Genomic DNA, 20,014 nt, shown 5'->3' with positions numbered 1-20,014 from the left:
AGCTGCAGGCAGGTAAATACCATTATCACAAGAGAGACTGCCAATCCTGGGAGAATGAGAGCTAATTCAGGGCCCTCCTGCTCACATGTTGATATATGGGGATTTTTGTGTTGGGAGGGGTTTTTTTTAAACATCATCAGTGAAAATAATTTGTTAGAGGAATTTGATGAATACTAGGAAAAGATGTGTTCTTATTTTTCTTTTTTAAAAACTTGTAAGCAGTCTCCGCAGAATATAAATGCAGTGCAAAAAAGTTCTGTTCTTATAAATACCAACAAGAACAAGTCCATTAATTTGTAATTGTGCCAAGGGTTGTACTTATGAAGCGTAGAATGTATGAAGTACAAAATGATGATTTCTATTTAGTCACAGAACAACTAAAATTAGGCTATGCTTTGAATTGTCTATGGCAGAAAATGAAACCTTCAAATGAAGTAAATGAAACCCTTTCAGAATTTTTTAAGTTTGAGCAATTAAAACATCTCATAATTCCACAGTATATGAGATCCAGTGGAAGGCTCATTGAAATAGATCAGAACAGATTCACATTCATGATTTGAGCAGCCAAAACTTGCTTTGAATTAAATAAAATGACAAAATACTAGTCTTGATTTCATTTTAATAAATTCCATTGATGGATCGTTCTCATATATGTGTGCTTTCAGTTTCTCTGTAAAGCATTTGAAGTTCAGTTGTATAGTGTGGTTTCGTACATTGAAATATTGTAAATAAGTTTTTAAAAACAATCCAGAAGACCATTTTTTCCTCAAAAATATTTTTGGCAAAAAAATTAGCAGGATTAAATGTATATTTGACAAAATAAATTTTGTTTGGAAATTTGGACTAGATCTAAAGTTTCAAATGTCATCTTGAAAAATTCTCTGAGACTACTAGTCTATGAAGATTCAGTTTGTTCTTGCTCAGTTTAATGGAAAAAAATGTTGGAAGAAATTAAACGATATCAATATGCATTCATTCACATGTGCTTCGTCTGCAGTCATGTTTGAAATGTGATAAAGGATGAATGGTGTCGATGACCTATCTGCTTTTTTTTTGACAAGGACTGGCAGTAGCTTCTGCTCAGAGTCAAATTCCAGGCTGTTGGGGTCAGTTCGAATAATGAAGGGAGCTTCAGTCTGAAGCCATGGGAGAATGCTCTGTAAGTTAAGCAGGAACTCCTACCCCATGATTCTCCAAGTCTGTTATTCAAATTGTTGCCAGAAAGTTCCATCTTCTATGTATTGTTATTGGACAATTTGTACTGCATTAATTGTAATATTCCAAATCACCCTTTCCTGTTGGTTCCTCTGCTTAGACCCTGCCTTAACCCCACCCCTTTTAGAAATGCATAAATACCCCTGCCAACCCTGGACCCTAGCTTTTTCTAGTTCGTTCCTAGTGTGGTGCGTGCAGTTTGGTTTGTTGTTTTACCACTATATTAAAGATACTTTTTCGAGCAACTAGATCAAGCTCTCTCTCTCATCAAAGTCGCCGGGGCCGGTTCTTAGAGAAGCCACCGGCAAACTGTCTGGGCTGGGACTGGGGGGGGGCTCACCAGGCAGTGAGAAAAAAGGAAGCAACAGCTGTGCTGGAAATGGAGACTGTTGTTCCATCCGCTCGAGATCCCAAGGGCTTGGAGGACAGGCCTAACCAACTTCTGAATGCATGTCTCCTGCTGTAGCTGGGTTCTTTAACTTCTCTCCTTAGAAAAATCTATGTTGATTTACAGTGTTTCGTCTTCACTTGATTAACCAATTACCTATTTTTTTATCATAATCTCTTTTTGCTGTGATAAACTATGATTGCATAATTCCCAAGAAGGTACTTTAGCGATCCTTCAACTTTATTCAAAGCACTGCTTTTCTCTTTAAAATACTTTGCCTCTTTCCACAGCAGGAAGGGCAAAGGATAAAAGGGATTTGATATGTACAACTGAGTAAAATATATCCGTTTACCTCCAATATGAGCTTTCTTTCTTTCATAATTAGGAACATCTCACGTGAAAATTTTTTGCCTGTTTTACACCACCCCTCTAGGAATACTACTCCAAGAAAACAAAAGGTAAATTTATATTCACAAGTAACTTCTGGGCTAAATTCTGAGCTGACCTGATATGGGCTGTCTGGTTAGGCAGTTAGGGGTTTTCATATGGTTAAGAAGGTGTTATGATTGGATCAGTATTGGTGCCAGTAGCTACTGGTAAATACTGGCTGGAGACAGGAGAGGCTGGAACGATCAAGAGGCTCTGCTAAACCTGGTGGTGTTAATGATAAAATTTTCCAAGGCTGGGTGGATAGGGCTATGTTTAAACTTAGGCTCTACAAGAGCCAGTGAGCTACATTTATGGTAATGAGAATACATTTTTGTTAGATTTAGTGGGTTAAGGTTAATAAGAATAGCTTTTTCACACTGTCCAGTGACTTAAGCATCCTCAGAATAGTAGTGGACTGCTTACTATACTTTGAGCAGACATTTAATTTTTATAATTCCATTTTTGACGTATTCTAGGTGTGTCATGAGGTCTTTCTGTGTCCCAAGGGCTTCATGTTTGGGAACATTTGAAGAAATAGGAGTCATAATGCAATAAGTATCTTAGTTTTTATGTAGCTATGCATGTCTTGGCATATTCTAGAATTTTATCTGTGACTTTTTTCCTGTAAGGAGCAGGGTTAATTCCCAATACTTCAAAACATGGCAGGGGTTTGCATGTTTTTCTATCCACACTACTCCATAAGCATTACATATACAGACACACTAGTGCATATTATAATGTGGGTGGGTTTATGTACATTATAACATATATGCAGTTACACATGACACACACAATTAATATGCTTTATACTAAAGCTATATTCTGTACAAACTACTAACAAAACCTCAGACCATGAAATGACAAAAGACCTAATTTATTTTAGGACCTTTTTGGTTTTATTCTGGGTTGCAGGAAAGTATTTATTAAGAAAGCATAGTCTTTCAAACATACAACATAGTACACTTTAATCAATTGATTTTATTTAGTGACAGAGAAAAAGTAACACTTGTAGTAAAAGAACCAACAAACCCTAGAAATTGCTATCTGGTTCAACACCATTTCATAGGACTTCCAGAGAAAACAATTCTTTTTTTTACAATTTGTTCTACAAACTTTAATTAAAACATTTGGCAATGGGGTAGAGAGATATTGAGGGTTTTCCGTTATATTCCAGTTTAAAATATTTTTTTATTTTCTTTTAAAATGTGAAAATCATTGTAGCTCTTTGCTTCAGGTGACAACATTCCATAAAGAAGGAGTATGAGATATTTTGGTAGTTTGATTTTTGATTTGACTGTAAAACTTTCTGATGCAGCTTGTCTTGATGAGAAATATTATGTTATAACTTAAGCAGTCCTCTAATTTTCTCCCACACTGCTTTTTCAAAAGGGATAAAATAAAGATTTTATGTTGAATTTGTCTCAGCTGTGTTTGATGGCATAAATTAGGGCAGAGGCTAAGCCTGACTGTGAAAATGGGACCTTCTAAAGAATTCGGCTCTGGGCACATGAAAAGCAAAGCAGTACAGCTTATTCACAGCCCCATCACAGTTTTGAATTTGATGCTTTGATATGATGATTTGATATCAGGAAAATGGTCAAACATATTTTAAAACAGAGTAATTGAGTTGAGAGATAAAATAGTGCAAATTAGAAAGTTTTCATGTTTCACAAACTGCTCAGTGCTGCAGAATTAGACTGGAATATTTTTAATTACCCCTAAATGTGACTAAGCTGTGTGTAGGTATAAGAAGCAGGTAAGTCAAAGGAAGAAACTCACTCTTCAGTAAGGATTCATCTGAGAGAAATCAACATATGTAGAAAATTAAATCTGATTTAATAATGATGAAATTAATAGAAAATTTTATTTTTAAAAGTCTGAAGCTTACTGCTTCATTCAGTTTAAGAAGCGAGAAGAGAAATAACAGAGAGGAAGGATATCATCACAGAGAGAAATCCCCTCAGAGCAAGCTTTTAATTAAATCATAACAGACGCTGACCTAGGCATTGAGGGAAATCAATATTTCTGAGTTGTACAGCATTTAAGGAGATACAAGAGGTGAAGAGTGAAAAGCATGGGAATTCATGTATGCATTGGTTTTATTCCTCCTGGGATCATGAAGGTCATTGGCAAAGTTCCTGCTGACTGTAAAGTTGCATGCTCAGGCTCAGCTGCTCACGTTGTTGTTTGGTTGTTGTTCATAAAGAAAACAGAGATTTATGAAACTGGAAAAACAAAAATTTCCTTGGGGTAATTGTGAGCTTCAAGAAGTTTAACAGCACTGGAATCTGGCTGCAGCTGCAGTATTAGCCATTTTCCTCTTACACAGGAGATTGATGAAATTCTGTGTACAAAAAATATCTGATCTTTCTCTATTTGCACTTCAAAAAAAACATGGCCTTTATTGGACTAGCAGTGCTGTTTGTAATACTAGGGGTAACAGAAAAGGGATAGAAAGTTTTTTTTTACAGATATATGTGCATTGCTAAGACTAGCAGTGTTCCTTTTGGCCTGATTTTGTCTCTTTTGGACAGGGATGCCAGGAATGGACTATTAACTTTTTCGTGTTGGGCCCCTTCTGGTCTGCTAATCATGGAAGGCATGCAAGGTGGGTGAGGGTGTTAAACAAGTTGTTTTAAGCACAGCTCCCAGATATTCATCATTGAATGTAAGCCGGAAGATACAGTAATTGTTCTGTATGAGAAACAGGATTTTTACTACTATATGTCATCTGAGGCTTGAAGTTTAGGGTTTGCTGGATTATCAAAAGTCATTCTTTGTGTTAGAAATTTGAAATATCTCTTTGTCAAATAAAATAATTTAGGTCACATATGAAGTCATTTATCAGTGAACCCAGAAAGAGAATCACAGTATTGGTCATTTACTGCCTACTCTTTGTAAATTTTACTGAGGCTGTAATCTCCTCAGGACAGTCACTGTCTGCCTTTGTTGTCTTTGTGCAATGCCCAGCAGAACATGCCTCTTCTTTTTCTTGCCTTCTGAGTGCTGTGTCAATACAAAATAAGTAACATCATTATGGTTCCATTGTATTTCCTTTTCGTACTCAGGCCTGTCACAATTCAAAAAATAACACCACCAAGACTCTTAGCTATACTATCAGAACTGACAACAGCAAGAAGCACTATTCTTTATTCTGAAAGGGAGTCCCCTGATACAAGTAGAATTTAAGACCATTGAGAGATCAACTACGATTTATAATTTATGTGGCTCTATGGCAAGTAGTGCAGTTTTCGAATAGAGGAGAGTAATGTCCAACGTCTGTATCACTTATGTGGGTTAAATGAGTTGTGGGCATTTGTAGGTAATGAACAGTAAGTTCTACTAATACTGAAGTTTAGAAGGTTGTTGTGGAAACCTGGACACAGCTATGTTTGAATTTAGCCCATTAGCTCAAAACAGATCATCACCACAAATTGTGAATTTTATATTCGTGACTATGCCTCCATAATTATAGAAGTAAAGCAGCAATAACTACAGCACATAATATGTAATCACTATTAAATGGGAGAATAATTCTTTGTTCAAGTAGTCCTGATGGTTCTGGGCTGAGTCAATTCACAGGAGACAGTGGAAATCAAGGCTCAAACATTTGTAGGCATTTGGAATTTGACTCCCAAGTTTCAAGATTAGTCTGCCCTCCACGTTCCTATTACTTGTTCTTGTGATTTTTGTAATCAACCTCATAAATGCATGAAGTATATAGCATTTTAAATATTCAAAGTACTGTGGAGTCATTACTGCTAATTTTGTCCCTTTTATCCCCTCCACAAAAGGAACAGTTTCTTGTATCTCACTGTCTTTTTTTCCCCTTCAGAGAAGTGTTATGTTCAATGATGAATATTGAGAATTTCCAGAGTTTCTCAAGCTAATGCCTGACTAACTCCTGCTTCAGATTTGATGAGATTTTTCTGTGCCTGTCCTGAAACTGTGCTTGGACAGACTGGGGAATGGCAGATTATGAAGCAGAGCTGTAAGTGCCAGAGACAAGAGGGAAAGACTCAAAAACTAAACAGGTGGGAAACAAGGTCTGAGAGAATTAGAAGCCAACAAGTTTTACCTACATATTCTCCTGTGTTTGGGGTGAATCAGCTGATTCCCTAGATGGGAAGACTGACAGGGCAGAAACTGAGGGACAGGTTGGATTCACCTGGAATTCTCTGCAACTCTGAAGAGTATGACATCTGTTTATAGGTGTCCTAGCTGAACTTTCTAAGATAGCATGTTCTAAGAATAACAGCACTTGTATGCACACTTGCCTTCAAGGCCTGAAATGTGATACAGCTGCTCTCAAATTTCCATGCACTACTGCTTCAGTAGTCAGCCTCTGCAAAGTTAAAACAAGGACAGTTAACAGGATTGCAGGATGCAAACAGCATCTTGTATATACACACAGCTTGCCCAAGCCAGGGCATGTCATACTTTTCTTCAGCCTCAGTCTGTAGGTGCTTCAAGCTGCATGTTTAGCTTGTGCCTGAGGTGACAAAGATTGACTGCCATGATCTGAACAATTCATCCTTACCCCATCTGCTGCTGCTTATGTGAGGATAAAGAAGGGAATAGCAGCCCATATAAATAGCCCAAATCCAGAGCAGATACTGTCCCACCACCACATCTGCCACAGCTCTGCCAGGAAAAGGTCAGAAAGCTTCATTCTCTGAGATCCACAGGTCTTTGGGTTCTGCTTCTGGTGCTGTCTTGTCTTCAGCCCACATTTTCAGGAGTTTCTCTTTGCCCTTCTTTTATTAGGGAAGCTGCTGAGAAGATAAGCAGGTTAATCAGAGGCAGGGAATAGGAGATGGATGTTAATATGCCTTTGGCAGTGGGGAGGAGGGAAGAGTACTCTGTCTAGGATGGGTTGTGAGGTATGGGATCAGGTGGAGAGAAAACATGTCAGAAGAGGGACAGGATGGAGGAGGGGGGAAGATGAAAAATCCCTATTCCTCACCGTACCTTTCAAAGTGTCTTTCAGTCACAAGCTTCCATTTTTTTCATGGACAGCTTGCTTCCAGGCCTTCTCACTTAAACCTGCCTTAATACTCTCTCAACTTCTACCAACCTTTTCCCTCCCCCAGGTCCCCATGCCACGTCTTCCAACCCTGAAAAATATGAACCTTTTTCTTCTTTGACACATCAACATTCAATTTTGTTTTCATAGCTATGTAGCTTCTAGTCTTCTGCACTATAATGTAGTCTAGTAGTGTGGAATCATCTTGTTTTCAGTGTGCATGAAAGGAAATTATTATAATCTTATTGAAAGTAACTAACTGACATACCTTTTAACACTGAATAAGTTCAGTATTAATAGGCATCTTGAAAAAATAATGCTTCACAGAGATGCCCATTCCATCAAAATTCTTTAAATCAGACTTCAGGTAAATAGAATACTAGTGAAGGGCAAGGGCTTTTCTTGTTTGCTCAACAAGTCTTTGCTGAACAGTAAATATATTTCTATTAGAGTGTGACTGGGAAGTAATCCTATAATAAAATGCACTCAAGTATTTTCAATTACTAGTTCAAAGGGAAGTACTTGGTAAAAGGGAGCAGTGTCATGTGTGATCTGAAAGGAAACTCTTTCCAGTGCCTAGCTAGAGGAGCGTACACCGAGGTAAAATATTCCATTATCAGGTATAAAGTATCAGCTGTTGGTTTGTTGCATTATGGTAATTAACCATATTGAAACTACAGGTCAGTCTGTCTGATTTCTGTGCTGTGTTTCAATGCACAGTGTGCTGTTTTTTTCTGTGCTTTTCCATTTTGTTTAATTGTCTATAGTGTTGTTAAGTACCTAAGAGAGCCATGGGGGTTTGGCTGAATCTGGAAAGAGTGCACTAAGCAATTAAATGCAAAACTTCTAATCTATCCTTACAGTTAAAATTTTGCTGGTTTTTATGAAAATATTAATCCAGGAGTGATAATTCAAATCTCAAATTGACCATCAAGCAGATGTGTAATACAGTTACACACACATAAAAATGCATAGAATACAATATGAAAAAAGTTAATTGTCTTTAAAATAATTTCTTAAGGCTGAGAACACAGATCTTATTTATACACATCCCCACTATCATGTCTACTGTCATAAGTACTGCTGGCATAGTGTTCTTAGTGGGCTAAGTTAAAAGACCACAATGGATCAGAATGCTGTTTCCAGGATTTTATAGGAATCAGGACAATTAGTTAGTTAATAACTAACTAACTAACTAAATGTTTTTATGTCCTTCATGAGGAGATTGATTTCCTGGTGATCATCACAGAACAAACCCATGACACTATCCATAAGCAGCTGTAATTATCAGTTATTCTACAGTTAAAGAAAGCTAATATTCGAAAGCCAACTGGACATGGTTGTGGCCAGCCTTGTATAGATGACTCGGCTTGGCCAGAGTTTGTTGTACCAGATGATCTTCAGAAGTCCCTTCAATGTCAATCATCTGGTAATTTCTAAACCAGAGGTTATGAAGCCTTTACTCGAATAAAATTCCAAGAGAAATGTTTGATATGCTTGGACACTAACAGACTAATGTTTCATGGCACTTCCAAATTCTTTAGTGACGGTGCAAATCCCATGACTGTTAACCAATTCCTTTGCATACTTTAATAGACAGACAGTATCTTTATATGCTTGTCTATAGAACAAAGGGGGGGAAAAAAAAAAAAGAATCAGGACTGTGCCTTACTTACACTACAGAGCTATAAGACTTGCATGTTGCTAAAGAACTCTTGCAACTATGTTACCATTGTAACTGAAAAACCCATCTCATATCTATTTTTATTAAATTTAATTGAAATTCACTAGGGAAATATAGGTATAAAGTTTTTTTATCTTAAATAAGTTTTCATAAGAACTTTGATCCTGCAAAAATCCAGTCTAGTGGTGGAATTTCTTAAGTTATTCCTCTTACTAAGTACAGCTCTACAAATACTTGTGCTACTTTTTGTTCCTTTTTTTTTTTTCTTATACAGGTCCTTTAGTAAGTGTATAATGGAAAATGACAAACCTTAAGTCTAAGGTTTAAAGAGAGACACTGTTATGATTTAGTCTAATGGCTATAGTTTATCATCTGCTGTCTGTTCCATGAAAGAAGTTGCACAATTGCATGTGTTTCAAGAAGGTTTTTTTTAATAAACTTGGTTTCACTTGAACACTTTGAAGATGTTATAAAGTTTACTGAATAAGACTTATCTAGATTCTATTTACTGCAATTATTACTGTGACCTATCCCCTTTAATTTCTTAGAAGTTATTTGGGAAATCCTCCAACATGTGGAGAGCCAGAACGCGACAAAGGTTTTCCATCTGGTGTTTTTTTAACTGTGCTAGTGAAATACTAAACACTAATGTGCAGCTTAAGCCTCCAGTGCTCTTCAGATCTCAGACTAATCTTTCAGAGTAGGTTTCCTCTTGATGGTCAGAGGACATTCACAGACAAAAAACATTTGTGTTTTTTCTGCTGTGGCAGTGTAATGGCTCTGCAGGGAGGAAAGGACTGCACGCATTTGTTCATTAACCCTGGCTTTGATAAGAGACCCTCTCTGGAACCACAGAGACATAAAAATGGGAGCACAGGAGAATCCATATCCAGTTTGTTAACCTGATTGCAAAGTTAACAAATTACTCCTGGCCATGTGGTTTGGAAGGCTGTTACTCAAACATGTGCTTTGTCTTCATGGAACTGCAGCATTGCTTAATTGGTATTTTCCCTTTGGATGCTTGGTTGAAAAGTTCAGTTTGTCATAGTGAATCCTTTACTCACATTAACTCCAAAATGTGCTTAGTGCACTGAATATGCTGAGTAGTACACGTTGAGGATGGAATAATAAATTGAGACGTAATTTTTATGCAGTGAAATGTGATTGGGAATCTCTGCAATTTGCAGGCCTCTGAGCTCAGACAGCAAAGGACAACAGTTCTGGACTTACAGTGCACAGAACGGGTACTGTGGGTTGACCTCTGGGCCAAACTCATTCCCATCTTTTCACTCACTCCCCTCCTCACCTGGAGGACTTCCAAAAGTGTTTGCCTGCAAGACAGGTCAGTGGCTGGAAAGCTGGTTAGATATTTTCAGTATTAGAGGATAAGAGATGCGCAGGGGTTCTTTGTTGTTTGATTACAGTTCACAGCTGGCAAGAACATGTAGTATGTGCATTATCTGCTTTCTGCCATTTAATAGTGGATATGTTACTCCTGAGAAATTCTGTGTTTAAAGAAGGACTGGGAGGGTAACTAGAGAAATTACATATTTATGTCAGTGGGCGTAGAAAGAAGATGACCAATTTTGACCGTCATAAATACCTTTAAGGTTAAATAGCAAGGAAAAATGAACTAATTTAATTAGAGAAAGTATTAGTTGTCCCTTCTTTTGAGCCTGGGATCAAGAGGCTGGCCATGAGGGGGTTTACCACTTTGCTGTATTGGGAACATCCTTTTAACTTAAAGTTGTATCTCAGTCTGAAATGTAACCCTTACAGCATAAATGTTGCTAACAGTGACTCATCTCAGTTATCTTTCTCATTTTCTTTTCTTTTTGCTTTCATAAAATTCTTTCAAATTCCTGAAAAGAAGGTGTATAAACAATATAGCATTGATAGCTGTCCACAGCAGAAGGCTGGTGATGCACAGACTTCTCTAAATTCTGCTTCTCATCCCAAGGAATTGTCAATTTATTGCTCCACAACTTCCTTGTTCTAAGGATACTGCCATTCTCACAACCCAGATGAAAGGCTGTGTCCTGGAGGCATGATCTAACCCTGAAAGTGTAACCAGATGCTTTAAGGGATTGCTTTATAAGCCTAATGCCTACCTCAAAGAAATGCTGGAAGGGAGACTATGAGGAGGGAGATGAGAGAAAAAAATAGTAATATACAAAAAAATAAATTATATTCATCTGAATAATATTCAAATGCTCTGTTTTCCTTGTCAGTTTAAAAAAAATATATTGTTATTCTTTATTTAAGTCTCTACCCCCAGTAAGGGTGTTGTAGGGCTTCTTCCCAGAAATTTATTGAATTTCTAACTGTTGAAATGATTGCAATTCTAAAAATTCAGATTTCTGTTTTGCAGTAATGTTCCCGTTAGAGTGTATTCTGAGAAAGTTTTGAGTATTTTTACATGGAGGAAAAATGAGTTAAATATCCTTTGATACTTAAAGCATTTGTATTATTTTGGACAACTCAAATTTCTGATTTTAATAAAAAGCACTTTCAGCTCTTTCATTGAGGAAAAATACAAGAAATTTCAAGCACAAGGTGGGTTTTCTCATTATATTTGCAAAACAAAAACGGGTTTCTACAATTTATTGTAGAAGTATTGCCAGAGGTACATATCAGATAGTATTTGAGTCATCTTGGAAAAAAAATACAAGAAACACTTGTATTGAAAGGAGATTGAGTCTTACATGTACACAAGGAGTGGAAAATTCTTAATTCTAGATTCTTTAGATATAGCCAAGTTTTTTTGCTGTTGAGTCAATTTCTCTGGACTTACTCTAAGTTTTGGAGTACCGAATAAAAACCACTGTAAATTTCCCTCAAGTCCTGAGAAAGTTTGAGAATGTAATCTATATACTCTTTACATGTGCTAGTATGCCACAGGATATTTTCCTAGGAATTGTGAAAAATGCAAACTACTTCACTATGTGATTTTTGACAAATAGTTTTTATTCTCTTTTTACAATAACATCAGTAGACTAAAAATAAAGCAACAGCTTAAGAAGTTGCTTCAGACACTGTTTCTGAAGATGCAAAAAGTTTCTGGTAGAAAATATTTTCAAGTAAAAAAAATAATTTGCAGCTCTGCTTACAAACCAGAAAACAGCCAATTATGATCTTAAACATGGTGAGATTTCCGAGCTCTTTTGAAATATTTTTGTTGTAGCAAAAAATGTGAGTGAATATTGTTTGAAATAAACACCTTTTCTTTGCAGAAAAGTCCAGCTGCAGTGTTCAAGTTACAAGTTACAACATATGTCCCCACGTCCTAACTGTTGTGCACTGTAACTCCCTTTATGAGGGCTGTGGAAGGAAGCACATACAATGCTTTTTACCATGAAACAAGAAAGTAGGAAGGGTATAGGCAGATCTTGTTTTCTGTCATTAATAAACAAAAGTATTCCCAGCATGGGTTGGGATTGTAAACAATGAATATGTTACCTAATTCTTACTCCCTTCTTCTCAGAACCTCGAGATTTGCTGGTCTCAGCATTCATGGGCATGATATGCAGCTAAGAAAACAGCTGTGTGTTATTCTTCCTCAGTTTCCCAGTGTTTGGATGACTGTTGTGGTTAGAGTACTTCAGGTGTTAGAGATTACCATTGCTGAGGTGGTTTGCACTTGAAATGCTATTTATAGCTGCTCAGGGAAAAACAGTGCTCTGGTTTCAACATCCAGTACTTCTTGGGTTGATCATGGTGTGCAGGCTTGAAGGTGGTGGGTAACAGCTTAGTGAGAGGAGTCACACATCTGAGTGTTAAATTCCAAATATTGTCAACTTTTAATATTTAGTGGTTGGAATAACTTTAAGGACAAGAGGGAAAAAGAATGCTTTCTATGCCTTCATCCTTTCCTTGTGACTCCTTATAGCATATGTTTGTCAGCAATGCTGTTATTTTTGTCCTGTCCCTTTATGTCAATGCAGCTTAAAAAAGCTCCTTGTTTTCTAGGACTAGATGCAGACTGACAAATTCATGTGGCCAAGCCCAAATAGGCTGTGCTGTGCCTGTTTGCCTCCCCACCCTTTATTTGTATAGGCATAGAGGTCTTTGATAAAGTCCAGAGAACACAACTTTGAAATTTTTATTTTAAGGCAACTTTCCTAGAAAAAAATTATCTGTATAACCACGGTGTTCCATGATAGTCTCACGGGTTTCACCACCCTATGTGGCTGGTAATGGGACTTCCAGGAGCTCCAGTGCACAGAGCCAGAAATTATGGCTTCTCATGAACTGTTTCCAAAGAGCCACTGGCTGCTAGTGATGGTGCCATTTCCTTCGCATTGAGGAGGACAAGGAATCATTTCCATGGCTTGGCTTACTGTCAGTCACCAGATAACTGAGACTGTACACCCGCAAGTATCTGGGGAAGCTTATGTCCCAGCTCTGACACAATGGATGCCTGCTTCGTGGAAGATTTTCTGCTTGAGATTCCATCACCAGTGCTGAAATAAGTCACAGACAATACAGAATTATCCGTGCTTTCAGAAGGTCATTATGGGGAAAAAAGGAGACATAAAACTGACAAAAAAACCCCCTTTACGTCTTTAAGCCAATGCTTAACATCTGCCTCTTATCTGTTATAGCTGGAGAACTTAAAACTTACAAACAACTTCAGAAATTCAATGAATTTTGTCTAAGTTGTCCCAAGTAGATTTTCATAATTTATTAGTGGTATAAAATACTGGAGGATGAAGTCCTAAAAAGGATTTATGTGATGTGATAAAACTACAGTACAGCTAGGGGATTTTGGTTAAGTTAACTTATCTAAATGACTGATACCTACTGCTAGGAAGATTGTCTGGGGTAAAATAAAGCCCAGGCACTGGCCTGCAGTAGGAAGTATAAGAGGGAGAAATGTTGTCTGAAGACTTCAGTCAAAACTTTAAAATGTCAAGTGGTTCATAAAAGCAGGAAGCTTGTTACAGAAAAAAGTTGCAGGAATTATTCATAATGATCTAATCTTCTTTGAATTAGTTACCAAGGAAGCCAAAGAAAACATAATCGCTCATTTGATATCTTCAACTAAAAAAAGAAAAAGAAGATTCTTGGAAAACAGGATGTAAAAAGCTACAACTAAGGTCAATGAGGAGAATAAATTCCCAGTTGTCATAATGGATTATGATTAATACCGGCTATTCAGTATCACTGCCTCAGAGGATTGGGGAGTTCCATGTGCTACTGAAGAAATGCATCTAAATGCCTTGAGATTGTCCAAAACTAAGGTTTGGCTTCTCAGTACTCCATTGAAAAATTGTAGATTCTATCAATTATAAGAAATATTATTTTTTTTTCTTTTCTTGAGAGAAAATTTTCACTCACTGGGAAACTAATGGCTCAAAAGTCCATCAAAATGGGATTACTAATATGTCCTACATTACTGCAAGACTATAGATTTCCAGATAGATTTTTTTTTTTTAATAGATTTTTAACTGCAGGATATATGTGACTCTTAGAAGAGCGGGGAAAGGCAACTTTTAAAAAGAATGATTTCTTAGTTTTATCTGTGGCCCAGGTACACTCATTCAATTAATGTTATTGTTCTTTGTGTTGTATTCCAATGACATAAGTATATTTTAAACATCTCTTAAATTCTCTTTTGTCAGTTTATCAAGGTCTGTCAGATGTGGTAGAGCAGCCATTAAGGGTCTGTAAGGATTACTGACCTTCAATATTTCATCTTGAAAAGCTGAATGCAGTTGCTTCCTCCTGAAAGGCATTGAATAAACAAAGCCACAACTGATGGCTTCCGTTCATCGCACAACAAAATACTGTATTGGGGTCTAATGAGAGTTCTTTCAGCAGCACTGTCAATGGATTTTCTAATTTGATTTCAATCAAGCATCTTGACACATGAGTAGTTGCATTTCTTTGTTTTCCTTTAGTAAAACTTGTAAAAACACTTCATTAGAAACAGTTCTGTATATAGTGAAGTGAAAAGCCCTGAGGAGTATTGAGTCCCACTAGGAAAAGGATAAAAAGGGAAAAGTTTGTATGGTTGAGGACTCAGAAGGAAGAAAACTGGTATAAGATACTAATTTGTATGTTAAATTTGAAATAAGCTTTTTTAGCCTTTGGTATTTCTCAAGAAAATTCCCAGAAAATCCCCTGATTTCTTTTAATGTTCCAACCTCATTCCTTTTACTCCTATATGTTTTTTAACTTTTAGACGTAGTGAGCTGCTTATATCATGGCACAGGCAAGTCAGTGATCTCAACAGATTTCTCATTCTTTATTGTACTGCCTCATCTTTCCCCCCTTTTTTACAAAGTCATTTGATTCCTGGTTGGGTTGGCTTGGTCAAGAAAATACCACATTAAAGAAGCATGTAGAAGAGGGTGAGGTTATGAAACATATTTATTTCCTTTTGTCTTTAAGTTGTTTATAATTGGCTTAATTAAGCCTTTTGATAAGAATAGGTGAATTCTCCAACACTGAGGGAAAATAGTTGGAAGGAGAAAGTTTCAAGGTGCTGATTTGAGCTTTTTGTTGAAAAAATGCTAAGCTTTCTTTTCCTCCATAAGTGCATGAGACTAAAATTCCATAGAATTCATATGAGCAAAGCTTGTTCCTTCTCTGCCTCTAGAGAAGATATAGCCTTTTAGATTTTACAGAATGTCCCTTTTAAGTGTCATGTTGATCAGTCTCCTGATGCTGTACAGAAATTCCTGCTTTATTATATTTATGGAGAATACCTGTTGAAATCTCTCTATGTATCTATATAGATATATCAAATATGCTGTTTTCCCTCCATTTTAAGTGCTACCTCTCTGTGTTAGGCTGGCTGACTCAAATAGTCATTGTCTGAGCTTTTTCCCCATGGAGCAGAAATGGAGATTAAAGTACATTTCTTTACTTTTTTTTTTTTTTTTTTGCTCACATAGTCATATGAACAAGATGAATAATCTGAAATTGCTGTTGATCCCCCAGCTATCTCACTGCAGGCAAAGAATTCCCTTTTTTATATTTTCCTCAAAACACTGAAGGTCCTAACAAGAAAGGTATCTGCAGTTCAGAATTTAAAATGTCTATGAAATCATCTGAACAGTACCTGATCAACAGTTGCTCAAACATTTGGAAGCCACTAGAGGCAATATTCTATGGATCAACAACTCATATTTATCTTCACGGTCCAATAAAACATCAAGAAGGAAGAGGATGTCAGACATCATCTGCTCTAGTGCTACTTGTATTATATCCTGTTAGTATATAGACAAGAAATGTGGATACTAAGTACTAGGAATGGAAAGGAAAAGCAGATTTTAAATTATTGCAAAGTCAGGAAAACAGAACTATGTTGTGCAAAACTTTGATGGAAGAGCATTTTTCTTCTCTTTTGGTGTCAAAAGGTAGCTATTTTTCTTTCTCTACATAGAAACACTCTGCTATGAGTCACCTTAATCCCCTAACTGACAAGGATTCATTGGAGAAAATACAGTATTAACCTTTTCCTTAATATTTGCCAACAGCAGTTAGAAAATATTAGCCAGTAAATGCCACACAAATAACTCAACACTGTGTAGAAGAAATACCTTCTTCAACCTGGGGATGTTTACTTCAAAAGTAGCCATTGTTCTGCCTGCAGGACTAAGAAGTCAGATCAGATGTGTCCATGTTTTAATCATATTGAAACTTTTCCTCTGGAATGCATATGAATTTCCTAACTTAAAAAAAAAAAGACCCCAAGAAACCACACACAACCAAAAACCACAAACAAACCAACCAAATAACAAGCTGGCCTTAATTTAGTCCATCCTTTATACCAACCAGATAATTATTATAACAATTGGATTCAGGATGTTGTAAAGCTTTCAGATGGCTGCTTAGCTCTCAGGAAAAAGTAAACCCTAACAGAAATGCTGGAGATCCAGATTAGCAAATGGCCTTTTTTAATCCCAGAATATGCACCTGGACCGGGTGGAAGTTAAATGAAATAAAAGGGATATGGCCAGTGTCCAACAAAAAGTGGCTAACAGAGTGACAAGCTGAATGGTCACAGACATAGTAATATTTTTTGGAAAGATCAATTCACAGTATTTGACATATTTGCCACTGGTAAATGAGTTAATGAAACACAAAATTAAATCAGGAAATTGATTTTCAAAATGGTCAAGATAAAGAAAATTCTGAGCAAAGCAGTTCTTTGATTCCCCCATCAACAGTGTTCTGCTTCCCTCTCAAAGCCAGAAATAAGTAAAGTCCCTTTATCTCTTCGACTAAAGACCAAAGTTGTAACTTGGTGTTAACCTTTCCTGTGCACATGACATCAGGTAAGGAAAAATCATATTCAGTGCATATCACTGAATTAAGGAAAAATTTAAAATTTAGGACCATTTTATTTCATGCAAACTATGCAATAAACACTTCTGGTTTTGATGTTTTATGGTGGCAAATAATTTATTTCTATTTTGTGATATTTCTACCAGTGATTAATGCTGATATCAATGTGCTTATGAATTTACCAACCTGTTTGACTACAAGTCCCCCAGAAGATGACATCCCACACGCTCACATTTATGTTCTTCCTCTTGCAGTTTACTGAAGATTCATCTCCTCAGAGTGCTAAAGACTGACTGTTGGGAGCACCCCAACAATAAAAAAGAAGCAGGCAGTGTGTTTGTTGCCATAATGAGATTGAAACTTCCTTCCCAGTAAGTGGACAGCTGAATGACTCAGCCATTTATCAGCTGAAGATAGAGAAATGGAGGTGCCTGGAGAAAAGAATTACTTATTATGGATGGCAGCTGGTATGACATGAATATGAATCATGAGGAAAGGAGTTAGTTTAGAAAGAGCCCAAAGGAGACTGGACAACATTACAGAAATACCAGAGGATAGGTGACTGCATTGAGTCTTAGAAATATAATTATGATTTCCAATAATTGGTCAAAAATGATTTGTATCTTCAAAGTTCTTTCCTAAAATGAGGCTAAAGTTATAAACCCTACTTCACAGCCAAGATTTCTACCTAATTCATAGATTTTTTTTTTTTTTTTTTTTTTTTTTTTGAGTGCAAGAGACTTGGTCACTTCCTTTATTCAGAGAATTAAATTAACACTTCTTTCATTGACATCTCAATTGAAATCCTTGGTAATCAATAAGGGAGTTGTAGTCATTACATTAATGAATAAAGGCATGTTAGAGGCACAAATGAAGGAACAGAACATGTTGTTGTTGGCTATGAGAACCAAGCACCAGCTTTACTTTCTGTGAGAAAACTGGAGATAATTTTTAATGCCCTTATGCTAGCATTGTTCAAAAGGGGGAAAAAGCAAAGAAGAGTCTTCGCATAAATATTCTAATTTTTGACTATGAGTTCTTGAGTCGAAGAAGTAATTGAGCTTACCTGAAAACCACAATAGAAACATATCTTAAGAGATAGCCAAGAGGTTCGTAATTTTTTTTTTCTGGTTTATTTTTGGTCATAATCTAATTTCTATGAGGGTGTTCATGTAAGAATCATGTTTCCCAGCTTATTTCTTTTTGGTCAGTGTTTGCAATTCCTTTGTATAACCTTTTCAAAATTTTGTACAAATTCTGTAAAATTTTTTTCTTCGTATTCTTCACATTCTTTGCATTTTTCTGATTTTGTGGAAGCCAACTGAAAAAAAAAAAATGCAATAGTAAAGCAGGATACCAAGCCATTCATTCTGATAGAGAATTATGTTTTTTGCCCTGTTAGGGGAATAATTCCACTGCAGGTAATGGCTATGGAAAATACAAGTGGAGGCTTCCGTGGCCTGTGCAGTTCCTGGCTTTTTGAATAGGATCATCTTTGAGAGGTACATCACTTCAGTGAAAGATGCAAATGATTGTCCATCTGAAAATTAGGATACTTTTTCTACATGTGTCTAACATATCTGACTGCAAGTACTGAAGCTGCAAACTGTCATTTATACACACACATTCAAACACCGTGACATGTGTAAGCATGCATGTAAGTATTTGCTTTGATGGGAATCCTGAAAGCCTTTTTCTAAAAAACACTGATTTTTCATTACTACGAGTACAGGTTACTGGAATCTCATTAGTTTTCATCCCACCATTTATGTAACAAAAGAGGTGTTTCTACTATCAAATAAACATTTTTGATTTGCCTTTTTTCCACACACTGTTGGTATTGCTTACCTTATTTTTTTCGAAGCTGTCATTTCCATTTTTCCATATGTTCCATACATCCTGTATTTTACTACAATTTTTGATACGACATTCTTGAATTATCACTTCTGTCTCTAAGAAAAAGCACCTCATTACAAGTTCTTGGCATTCTTCCTGGAAAAAAAAAAAAGCAGTTGCAATAGTTTTATGGTTAAAAAGTGAATAAGCAAATGTAGGACATAATTTATTATATAATTTAAAACACAAGTATTATATAAGTGAGATGTAATCAAAGTTAAAATCAGCCACAAAGAGGCTGATTTTTACTTACTGGGCATATTTTCTTACTATTCAAATACATTTGAATATCTGCAGAGATGGGCTGTGAGAGCTAAGAACAAAAAGACCAAGCAGTTTGCTAAGATGGGGTGAAACATAGTGTCTTAGTGAATAACATAGGAAAATAATTAATTAGGGTAGGAACCTGGCATATAACTAAACATAGTGGAATTAATTTAATATTATTCTTAGAAGTTTTAACACTTTAACTCAGAGACCAGAATTCAGAATTTGTAAGAGAGTAGAGGAAGTAGGTAATGCTCCGTTAAATGAAAAATGAAATGAAAAATGAAAAATGAACTCCAGAATTATTTTAGCATTGTTTGCCTTGATAAAATGATTGTGAATCACACAATCACAGAATAGTTTGGGTTGGAAGGGACCTTAAAGATGCTGTACTTCCAGCCTCTCTGCTATGCACAGGGACTCCTTTCTGTAGGCCAGGATGCTGAAAGCCCCATCCAACATGGCCTTGATCATCACTTTCAATTGATTAATTTAAGTAGCAGATGACTAAATAAGGATAATTAATACCTGCTTGCATAATTTATCATAAGCATATTGATTAGAAAAACTATTTATTCCAAGGCAAAATATTTGATTTTAGACACATTTATCAAATCAGAACAAGTCTACTTTAGGGGAAAATTTCTAATAAGGCTATGAAGCCACCATATTAAACATTAGTTGTGGTCATATGTGAAGTTTACTTACATCCTCATCTGTGTTTGCAGTGTATAAACTGACATCAATATCCTACAAGAAAATAAGAGTTGGAATTATAAGCATTAGCTAACAAACACCACCCCTCTCCCTC

General features: G+C 36.3%; 1 protein-coding gene and 1 long non-coding RNA gene across 5 annotated transcripts in view; one reads left to right on the top strand and one right to left on the bottom strand.

The window, feature by feature from the left end:
* Positions 1-1,059: 1,059 nt before the first annotated feature.
* On the top strand, positions 1,060-4,638 carry LOC132326101 (uncharacterized). Its single transcript, XR_009486133.1, has 3 exons — positions 1,060-1,159; positions 1,989-2,061; positions 4,567-4,638. It is a non-coding gene; the product is annotated as an uncharacterized LOC132326101 (long non-coding RNA).
* IL15 (interleukin 15) overlaps positions 2,991-20,014 on the bottom strand; it is a 43,608-nt gene continuing 26,584 nt past the window's right edge. For 3 of the 4 annotated variants that reach the window (XM_059843831.1, XM_059843832.1, XM_059843829.1), the window contains 3 exons: positions 19,912-19,953; positions 18,889-19,032; positions 18,155-18,361 (listed from right to left, as the gene is read on the bottom strand). In XM_059843831.1, coding sequence (XP_059699814.1) covers positions 18,248-18,361; positions 18,889-19,032; positions 19,912-19,953 — 300 coding nt within the window. In that variant the 3' untranslated portion in view covers positions 18,155-18,247. Of the gene's footprint in view, positions 6,805-18,154; positions 18,362-18,888; positions 19,033-19,911; positions 19,954-20,014 lie in introns of those variants that run through there. The other variant, XM_059843833.1, reaches the window with a different exon arrangement.

This window comes from Haemorhous mexicanus, chromosome 4 (assembly GCF_027477595.1).
Source record: "Haemorhous mexicanus isolate bHaeMex1 chromosome 4, bHaeMex1.pri, whole genome shotgun sequence".
NCBI lineage: Eukaryota > Metazoa > Chordata > Aves > Passeriformes > Fringillidae > Haemorhous > Haemorhous mexicanus.
This window is presented reverse-complemented; position numbering and strand designations above follow the sequence as displayed.